The sequence below is a fragment of the Clytia hemisphaerica genome, unplaced genomic scaffold (genome assembly GCF_902728285.1).
Source record: "Clytia hemisphaerica strain Z4C2 unplaced genomic scaffold, Clytia hemisphaerica genome assembly, whole genome shotgun sequence".
In the NCBI taxonomy this organism is placed as follows: Eukaryota; Metazoa; Cnidaria; class Hydrozoa; order Leptothecata; family Clytiidae; genus Clytia; species Clytia hemisphaerica.
In genome coordinates, this window is record NW_027103716.1 from 53,615 (window position 1) to 64,773 (window position 11,159).

General features: G+C 33.8%; 1 protein-coding gene across 1 annotated transcript; it reads left to right on the forward strand.

Annotated features, from left to right (window-relative positions):
- The first annotated feature begins 230 nt into the window (after nucleotides 1-230).
- LOC136804245 (zinc finger CCCH-type antiviral protein 1-like) lies at nucleotides 231-9,173 on the forward strand. The gene is made up of 5 exons (XM_067060945.1): nucleotides 231-3,081; nucleotides 5,415-5,645; nucleotides 5,929-6,073; nucleotides 7,038-7,277; nucleotides 7,653-9,173. The coding sequence occupies exons 1-5, from the start codon at nucleotides 588-590 to the stop codon at nucleotides 8,083-8,085; spliced, it is 3,543 nt and encodes a 1,180-aa protein (XP_066917046.1). The 5' UTR covers nucleotides 231-587; the 3' UTR covers nucleotides 8,086-9,173.
- Nucleotides 9,174-11,159: the final 1,986 nt, after the last annotated feature.

Consider the following 11,159-nt stretch of genomic DNA (forward strand, 5'->3'; position numbering starts at 1 on the left):
GTCTCCCTCCCCTTCTCTTATTTCGTTTCGCTTTTGTTTCTCCTCTTTCTTTCATTCTCTTGATAATCTCATAATATAACAGATGACACAATACACTAGAATGTTTCGCGGTGAATCACATAGCTCTTTTGTTCAACCTCATTTCACTGGATGTGAAAGAGTATGAATGACTCGTTAATTGTCGTTGTTAATCATGTGGCTATAAAAATGAACCAATGAGATCGTTTGTTGTTATTCCAAAAACATTGAATTATATGAGATTTGAAAAGACACTCATTCATAGAGAGATAAAGGGCCGCCATTTATAAGAAGCCTATATCGTGCGCTTGAACGTTCAAATTGCTATTTCACATTAACTGTTGTTATGTTATGTATGTGTGTGAGTGTGTGTGGGAATAAAATGCAAAACTGACTCAACGCACCAACGAACACTAAAACATTTAGAGAAGATATGAACAAAGTAAAACATACACAAAACACACACACATTTTTATAAACAACTGAAACAAAACTCAAAAAAACTTTTTATAACTCGCATCATACTACAGTACTACTACAGCAAGCACATTTTTTAAAAAACTTAGAACATGGCTGTCACAGGACTTGAATCGACGGATGATTTGAGATTACAGTTAGCACGGAAATTGTATACAGCAGTTGTATTAAATGCTTCTATATTAAAAGTGAAGGATGTTCTCAAGATTATCGATATTGAGCGTATAGTTAACGTTTTAAAGAAGCGTGGCTTATGGAATGGAATTCGTGGATTTTTACAGAACTATCCATGTTCGTTTTTAGTGACAGAAGAAAATGGATGTGCTGTTATTAAACCTATCGTTACAATTGAATTTTGTCGTGATTTTGATGGGAAACGTGGCTGTAACAAGTCTTATTGCCATAAATTGCACGTTTGTCGACATTTTGTGAAAGGGAAATGTACTTTTGGCCCTCGTTGTAAGAAACCTCATCATTTTCAAAACGAAAACACGCGGGAAGTTTTGAAGAAACATTTCCTTGGTCAACTAAACGACGAAGAATGCAGAGAATTTTTGTGTCGAAATGTTCAACATTTTCTTGACCCTGAATTGGCAAATGCTGAACTACCAAAATGTTTAGAGATTTGTAAATATTACAACGTAGCAACCGGCTGTACTCGTGACTTTTGCCCCTTCATTCACGTGTGTCGTTTCTTTGCTGAGGATGGAAATTGTAAATTTGGAGGTCAATGCATTCGAAAGCATGACATCAACAATGTCCATTCCAAAATCTTGCTTCACAGATATCATATGGATCACTTGAACGAGCAACAAGTTTTGGCTTACCTCAAAATCAAAGGAGAAAATCGTGGTGGAGACCAACCCTTACCAAATGGAATGGTTGTCAATGGAAACTCGTTGAAAGACAGCAAAACACAAAGTTTATCATCCTCAAACAATTCTCTCAACACGAACATTTCATCTGGTTTCGTCTCACAATTTTCCTTACCAAATTCAGTTTATGGCAGTCTTCATTCTTTAATGTCAGATCACAGCAACTCCAGAAAGCTTTCATCACAGACACAATCAGCAGCTATCAATGGTCTACCATCAATGATGGATTCTTTGAACCCTACCAGGAAACTATCACTCCCTACACCTCCCATGGGACGCTCTAACCTCTACCGACCAAGTATGTCAAGAGAAGAAAACAACAACATCCTGTTAGGCTCATCAGTTGAAAACACTACATCAAGGATGGGATCTTTGGGTTCAAGCAGCTTCAAAGTTGGCTCCTGGAGTGCAGATTTGGATGTAGATTTAACAGCCTCAACATCACCAATGATGTCACATCACAATTCTTTTGTCAACTCATCATCCTTAACCGAGGGAAGCTCAGCCAATTCCATTCGATACAATCTCAACAATGAGAATTCTACTTCTTCACTGTTGAACAACAATAACATCTCAGTGACATCCAACAACAATGGAGGAGGATATCAAATAACCAAACCTGTTCCAACACAATCCAACACAGGAGTACATCTTTCAAAATCATACAATGATACACATTCCACAACCTCTCCGTCACAACTTACTCGCGACTTTCAAAGTTTCAGTTTACATGACAACCACTCTACAAATAATATAACACGTGATCAACAACGTACTTTCTCCAGCAGTTTGGGACTTCACAATCTCTCCCTACCAAACGTACACAATGCACCTTCGCACCAACGTTTCCAGTTTACAGACCACTTTGATAATTACCATTCTGATCCTGAAGACAAGCTCCCTACCAGTGTCACAACCAGTAATGGAGTCAACTTTTCCAACTCGTTACGTTCACAAACAAGCTCTCTATTCACCAACCGTAACCCGATTCTTCGTACGTCGTCAAACGATATCATCTCACCAACTGGATCTTCATCCAGCATCAATGGTTTGAACAACAACAACCGATCACCAGTCTTCGACGTTAACGACCCTTTCAGTGAATGGAACGAAAATGGCGAACGAATGTTCAAGTCTTTCTCAGCCAAAGAAAACGACGACGAATTCTCATTACCTTACTACCGAACACGGTCATTACCGAATTTCGAAACGACAAGTCTTTACAAAAATAGCAGCACCGACAATTCACCAACGGAAACAACGTTGATGAACGGAAAAGAGAAAACCACAACACTCGGGGAATGCATCTGTCAAAGAGGAGAAATCTGTCTACCCAACATCAATGGAGGCTGCAACGTCATGAATTGCCTTAAACAACACTCCAATGAACCTTTCTTATGGCAAATAGCAGCAATCCCATCATCACAAAAAGCATTCGCTAACAAGAACCTTAAAAATGATAGCACGGACATTGTGGCTGCTAATTTAGCCTGGATTAACGTTGATGAGAACGAAAACATGAAACTCGAACTTGCTTTTTGTTCTGTTGAACTTGAACAAAGTGAGATTGAAGTTTTTGGAGATTCAATCATGATCAACTTTGATGAGATGACTGGTGAAGGAAGATTTGACGTCACAGAACATCACAATCATTTACATAATGGTGGATCAAGGGCTTGTGATCTTTCTGCATGGCTTCTCCAAGCTACTGGTAAGAATATGTTATCTACTTTTATTGGTCTTGTCTGTTATTAAGTCTGTTTCGTGTAGTTCACCAATTCTTTTCATTGAACGGGTTTTGCGTTATGGGTGATGATAAAGGAATTGTGATTTTTTTACATGGATTCATAAGGCTAGTGGAAAGAAGTTGTTCTGTACTTCTTGACTTAATAATGGGCTCAACTCTATCCCAATGAATGGGAAATTCATGTTTGATTTCATGTACTACGTGCAGGAAATTCAAAGGGAAATAAGCTCTTCACAATAAGAAACAGATTCTAAGAGGGTTCTCGCTTTCACTTGATAGGGGTTTTCGCTTAACATATTTTGAAACCTTTAGGAGGTCGATCGTCAAAACGTAAACATTTCCAACGGTTTTAAACTTCCTTTTCTACTCGTCTGTTTCGTCAATTCGCCCCATTGCTCTTTTATTTTCTTTATGATGAAAAATTATTTTGAATCAGTCTCCTAAAGGGCTTTCTTTCATCGATTGTTATTCGAGAGAAAAAGTCTCATGGGCTAGTCATTTATTTGGTTGTGAATTAGATTAAGACTTCTACAAAAGGGTGTTTAGTTTTCTTCTCAATTTTATTTATCAAACCATGACAAAGTTTATTTCTTTTGACTGCAAACCCTCTCTCTGTCTCTCACTCTCTCTAGATCTTTCTTATTTACATTTCTAGTACTGAAACTGTGTTTCGTTGAGTAAGAAGTTTCAGATTGTTTTCGTTGTAAATGGTGACGTCATCATTCCCTGATGGGGGTTTCATTAATCATCAAAACCTATAATTAAACCAAATGAACAGCTTTTGATGTGATTTCCATCAATCCTTTCAATATATATTGTTTTTCTGTTCAGACTTAATTTGATTAGTCGAAGTAAGCGATAAAGTTTTCTTTGGTCCATGGATATTGTTTGCTTAGAACGGCATCTTTCTTATTGCTTTAATTGGTCTCATGTGATATCTGTTCGCTTGTTTTTCTAAATAAACTATTTTTGATGAGTTGTGACTTGTTGATTATCAAGTTTTGTGTACACCCTCAACGACAATCAACATTCATTTTCAAAACGTAAATGTTCCCTTTGACGTAGGCTCATCTCCGTTTTAACAAATTGCTTTCTCTCGTTAAACGCTGATCAAGTTTTTTTTAACAACCACCTTTGACTGTTTATTCAAAATTAAATCTAACAAGACCTCGCTCAATCATTTTTTAAGCCGCAAAAAGGCTATTAAGATAATTTTTAACAAGATGGTTGATTAGAGTTTGAACAACAACATCAAAAATGAATCGACTTTTTTTTTCTTTTTCTCTGCCTAATTTCATGTTCCATCAAGTTTTTAAAGAAAATTGCCGTGCCTTAAATTTGTTTCTAAGGAATGCCGCCATTTTGTCATTGTCTCTCTAAGTGTCAATATTGAATTTTGAGGGGTTAAGAGAAAAAATAAAGTCTTCTATACTTGTGGTTTAGCGTTATTTACTTTTCTCCTCTACTCCGTTTTTTCGCATTTCTGAATGGTTGTGTAATATATGCCTTAGTCTTAAACCCTCATCCCTTACAAAATGCATATTTGTCTCATTACGCAACGCTCTTTCCCAGTTTCACAACGTTTTGTGTGATCTGAGAAAAATGTACACTTCATATTTCAAGTTATAAATTCATTAATTTTGTTCAAGAATGTTAAGTCCTATAAACAAGAAATCGAGATTTTCGTGTCCGCTTTATCTCCACCATTATTAACTCCTGCTTGTAGATTTCGTGACTTGATTACATGAGAAGGTTTTCTTACAATATTTTAAACTCCCCATCCTTTTCAATTTTTGAAATCATAAACTGTGAAACTGTGACTAAATCTTTTGATTCTTATACTTTTGTAATGAATAATGTTTGACGTTTTTACCACCCCTCTGCCACGGCAGGCTACTATTCTGTTCTTTATTCTCATAAAAATTCTAAACTCCCAATTGGGTACTAATCGTTCTATTCTTCAAAAAAAAGATCCTTTTGAAAATCTCATTGTGTTTTTTTAACATAGAGATTCTTCCCTGTTATTTAATTTTGCGTGACACTTTAAAAAGACAACTGTTTCCACTGCTGATATCTCACAGTCACCAACAGAAAGTCATCCTTTACTTTAAGTTTAATTAAAATCACGAAAATGTCATAATGCTAAATTTACCTTGTTGTTATAAAACGCTACTTTTTGCCCGCCAATCAAATGTGATTTGAACGTTCGTTTTTCTATTTGGAAAATGACACTAAAAATAATCAAATTGCTAATCAAACAATTGTCTTCAATATCTATTGCTTTCATGTTTTTATAGAAGAAGTGCCAAGTCGGCGAAATTCACAAGACGCAGTGTTTTATCATATCCGCCGTTTGACGACACCCTCATCCATCACAGCTGATGTCAACCTCAAGTATGCTACACAGTGGAGATGGTATTGGCAAGATTCATTCGGCATGTGGAGAAGTTTCCCTAAGAATAGCTCTGACGTCATCGAGACAAGTGCAGCGTGTTTATCAGATGATATTGAAGCCAAATTCTTAGCAGGTAGATAATTAAAATGAGGCCATTAATGGTTTGCTTGAGACTTCCTCCCCTTAAGCCACTTGTTCGTACAGATGGTATTTAATTTTTATTACCGTATTAAGTAACCCTCTCTCCTTGCAGTTTTTACATCATAAGATTCTCATTGAATTCTTATTTTGAAAGTTTATAGTAATTAGATCAATGAGCTCATTTTCTAGCCTTTAACTTCAATTGGCTTACTGTATTTGTTTAAAGATTAACCACCCCTTGACTTTTCATCTAAATCAATATTCTGATCGTTTAGGACTTGATCAATGCTTATTTGAGGAGCAGAAAGTGTTATTGGACTTCAAAACTATGGTTCAAATCAATTGTCAAACTGGCAAACAAAAGAAAATTCGTAGACGTCCTTTGTTCGTTAGCAAAGAACAAAGAAGCCTATATTCAAGGTGTGTACAAATTCTTCTGTCAACGATAAGCGTTCAAATTTAATTGTCACTAGGTGAAAACCGCTCTTAAACACATTAATTAATATGGTTTCCACCATGAAAGCCAAAAAGAATGACGCAACTGTAGAAGGGCTTATTTAGATTATTTCGTCTGGGTCACATAATATTATAGTTTTTCCTCTGTTTATTTGTTCTGTTTCTTAAGGGCGTTTCCGCTTCTGGAAAAATTATAATTTTGGTTATCACCAAAAACTTTTTCAATTTGCTGATATCAGCAAAAAAAAATGCTGATTCGTTCGAAACAAGACCTTTCTATGATTAATCTTCCTTGTTGCACTGTTTTTCGATTATAAATATTTCCATCTTTCTCCTGGGTACATTATAATAAATCTTTTTTTGTATATTTCACTACGTTTAAACTTTCATGTTTTGATAAATCCATTCTTTTTTATTCAACTATGTTTTTCTATGGGTGAATCATCGAGTTTTATATTGGTTCACTGATTTGATCCTTTGTGTATTTTTTTCCGTTCCTCCCCAAGAGAGAAATTTTACGAAACTAATATATTGCCACCCATCTACATTCGTGTTTCCTTTCTACAAAATCGAAAACATGTACGTGGTGTTGTATTGAGTCTTTCTCCCTCGATGACGTCATTTTATAACCACCATTTTTTCGAGAAAATTCGAATCATATGGTTTTTTCCGAGTTACTGGGGTAACGAAAATCCGTTAAATGTCTAAACGCCCACCCTCTTCTCAAAGATTCCTTACATATCATATATTTTTGTTCAAAAGTAATTTTTATCAAGTTTATACTCTGACTGAACAGTAAGATGAGAAAAAAGGAGAGAAATTCTGAAACGTCTATACTACCCACTAATCTCATCACTGTGTTAAGACAACAACAATTTTTCCTCATTCGTCTGAAAACTTATAGCCTGTGACCGTAATCTCATTTCAGCCCGACTGGCAGTGTAACAGATTTGAACACAGAAATTTCACGCCCTTGGTATTGGGATAATGAGAAAAACGAAAACCTTCAAAACACTTTATCGTCATATCAATTGGTGGACGTGGATGAATCGTCCGAAATGCTGTCTAATGTCCGAAATTTGTTCTCTCGCTCCATGATTGGGAAATCATATGAAATCATTAGCGTCAAGTCAGTTCAAAACCCTCATTTGTGGACCAAATTTGTCAGGTAAACACCAAAATTGATTTAGAACTTCGTCATTTGCTTTTTATGAAATTCGCTTCTTTCTGTTTGTTGTGTTAAATAGCTTAGCAACTCCATTAGACAGAGACTGACTGCTTCTTTCAAGAGGATTTCTTCCATCTCCTAGAACTTTTTTTTCTGATTCTTACAAAAAAAACAAAGTTAGCAGGTCTAAAATGGGCTTGAATTGCTAGAAAACTATGTTTTCAACGGATTAGGTGGTGAACTTTGCTCAAAGGCTTTATGAGAAAAGATGCAATCTGCAAAAATGAGCGTTGACAACTGTGCTTTTGTATGTCTCACCCCTGCTGTTTTTATCAAAATAAAGACTAAACTAAAGATTGCTTTATTTGTTTTTAGACTGCGTTCGTCATTAAAGTCCAACGGATTCAAGCTAGCTGAGAAGTTTGTGTTTAAACGAGCCAACGAGAAAGAGTTGTCAGGTATTTGTCAACAAGGTTTTCCTATTTGTATGTGTAAACAGAGTGATAAATACCACACACAGAATTCCTTCACCACCGACGCCAAATGTTTGCTGACAGATAAGGATGAAACAAATGGTGAAATTAAATACATGTTTTGTATCCGAATGGCTGTCCTGTTGTCCGATTTGAAGAACAAATCATGTTCGTCCATCTTGGCGGAAAAAGTTGAAGAAGAAAGTGAAGGGTCCTCTTCTGACGACGAAAATAATTGGGTCCCATCCCCTACATTACCTAACAAAAATAACAACTTGATGTGTCGTCATGGTAACCAAATTTACCCAGAATTCCTGGTCGTTTTTAGAATGTGAATAAATGTATGTGTTTTTGTTTGTGGGCTGGTGTAGTGAGTAGTAAAGCTAGAGAGACTAGAGTGTTATTTTAAAAATGATTTGATGGAAAAAACGAAAACTTTTTAAACTCGCAAGTACATTGGTTGACAAATTTTTTTTTTGAAATATGTATACAAAAAGAAAACAGGTAGATTTACTTTTTGTCGTGGAAAAATATAAAACAAAATTTAGAAAGAATTTTTATAGGATTTTGATGGAGAAAGAAATCCTTTATTTTTTTGTTCATTGTATATAGAAATTGTATAAATATTTGAAGTCTTTTTGTTTTTTGGTTTACATGTTTGCCATGAAGTTCTTCCACGAAATTTAAAATAAAACTTAGAAACGCCATTAACCTATATTATTATAATGTATTCCATTTCAAAAACAGCTTCAAAACTAGTAAATTTGTTTTGAAGAAAAAGCGATATTTTACCAATTTTTTAATCAATACAATGTACAAGACCTTAATATAAGTATTTTTTTGTTGGTCTTGGACATTGTATAGTAATTATTATCATTATTATTTTTTATTTTGACGACAATAAACCGCAGTTAGGAATGCCTCTAAAAAAGTAAACAAATAAAAAAAACCCTAAAGTAACAATTTTTTTATTTATGTCAATTTGAATTATTTTTTAGATATATCACTTTCACTTTCACAAAAAAATGAATTGCACTTTCTAATAATATTCACTCGATTTGTATTTTAATTTGCTGACACGGAAGAAAAACTTGGATTTTTATGGTGAGGTCATAAAGTGCATTTTTTTCTCATAATTCGTTCAATGGCACCATTTCGATCAGTGATAAGCCTCACATCTGACCTTTTCCTTATTTCTTTCACTTTAACAAGTCACGAAGGTTAGCGTGCTCAATGTTTTTAATACACGAATTATGTTTGAAAAAAAAAACCACTAGGAATTAACGAAAAATTTTTGTTGCTTTTTTTATATTACAATATAAATTGGTAAAGAGAGAACGGAAACAAATATTTTATAGTATTATTTATTATATTGAAAACAGTTCATTAAATTTTAAAAAAGTTTTATGCGCACGCTCAAGAATTATTTTACCTTTTTTTCTGTTTGTTTTTTTTGTCCTGGTATGCTGTTATTTCCTTCAAAGCGGCCCTTTCAAAGAGTTGCATCTCTTGATATCTGAGAGCTCCCTTCCTGAACTCTTAATTTAAAATAAAACGCCCTCTCTCGTACAAACAAATTCTAACTTAGTTAGAAAAAACACTGCACTTTTGGTAAATAAATCACTTAAGTTTTTATGCGGTCAAGAAAGCTTTTATACAAGATTTTAGGATATTGCGAAAATATTTTTGCTGATGATTTTTCTTGGTAGTTTATTTTTTATAGTATTTATCATTAGAGTTGGTTAGTGGTCCTACGATAGAAATCTCAGAAAATCAATAGACGAGAGTAACAGAAATATGATAAAAATCTAAAAATAATTTTCAATGGTCAGTGAATTACACGTTTTTATTCGGGTCTTTCTTTTATACGTTTTAAGACACCAGGTGCGATTTTTAGAGGGTTTCTATGGAAAACACGTGTGTGAAAAATCATCGGAAAAAGGAATCTTCAAAGAAATTGTATTAGTCGTATTGTGGAAAAGAATCTTTTCAGATTTGCTTCTTTATTTTCATTATTTTTGAAGAAATTTTCACAAGCCTTTCTTCGTTTGTCTGATATAAAGAAATGAAAAAAGAAAAATAGGAAATAAAGAAAATCTGCTTCTCTTGTTGCTTTTCTTCCTTAAAAGGTGGCAACCAAGCAAGCAGGCTAGTCGGTGAAAAAAAGGGGAGCCTAGGGGTAAATTTAATGAACAAAGTTTTGTAAAAAAATAAAAGATATTCTCATCTATTTTTTACAGGTCAAATTTTGTTTTTTTAAGGTATACTAGGAAAAGAAAATTAGGTCATTTGAATTTTTTTTTTGTAATTAGTGAAAAATATTGATGATCAAATTAATATCGGCGCCCATAAGTGTATGATAAACTGTTTTAAAAAGGAAAAAATGTTAGCAATATTTTGCTTGTATTAATTACAAAAATCCAAAATTTATGAATAAAATTTAAAGAAATTATAATTATGAGTTTCTACAAGCCAAATCATTTAGTTGGCTTATCATTAGGTGAATTACTTATTTTGTTTTAAAGTATATTATTTTTTATTATTATTATAATTAAGAGTAAAAAATGCACTAGTATTATCCGTGGAGATTTTTTTGTGCCACGCGGCTTGAAAAAGAAAAAATTCACTCACATTTTTTTGTACAATTTTAACAGTATCATATTTAATTTAAAAAATAAAACTTTTTCAACAAAAAAATCTAAAATACAACAATAAAATGAAAAAAAAATTGTCATTCTTTTACAATCATTTTCCTTGCCATTTTCCTCCCGAAATTTTGAAAATTTATGACGGACTTAATTGCTTTGTTATGGGGAGAAGTGGCTAGTGTCCAGTAATCAACCCCATAACGATGGGTGTCATTTAAATTTAATGAAACTTTTCTCTTTAGTCAGAATTTTTACATTTTATCAATTTTTTGTGAATCATTTTTGAAATTTTAGAATGCTCTGGTAGGTAAATATGGAAGTGGAAAGTTTGTTAAATTCGATAATTTTAATCTTTTGTTTTAATGAAATGAAGTTTCCGAGCCCAAGAATACGGAAGACGATTAGTGCCATTTAGATTCTCCTTTAATTTTTTAACGACGAAACTAAAAAATTGACAACGAAAATAAAAAATTGACGCCGAAACTGAAAAATTTTTTACTTCGTTTCGTCGTCGAAATAACGATACATGCCTTCCAAATTCTCCTTCATTATTATAACGAAAAGAAAGAAAGAAAAAACATCGCTCATTTTTTGTCGTCAGAAAAATCGACGACGAAACTCGAAAATAAAAATGACGTCACAACTTATAGCGCATAGATAACACCCGAGTTGTTATAAACCAATTACCCAATGATGGTATAGACATGAAGGGTATAGGCTTCACTGTAGACTCTTTAGTAGGCTACCTTGATTGTTGGCCT

Excerpts from the sequence above, each read along its gene's own strand:
- LOC136804245 (XM_067060945.1), top strand. The coding sequence starts at position 588 with ATGGCTGTCACAGGACTTGAATCGACGGATGATTTGAGATTACAGTTA. Across the intron at positions 5,646-5,928 it reads TGAAGCCAAATTCTTAGCAG|GACTTGATCAATGCTTATTT; the intron begins GTAGATAATTAA and ends CTGATCGTTTAG. Across the intron at positions 6,074-7,037 it reads CAAAGAAGCCTATATTCAAG|CCCGACTGGCAGTGTAACAG; the intron begins GTGTGTACAAAT and ends ATCTCATTTCAG.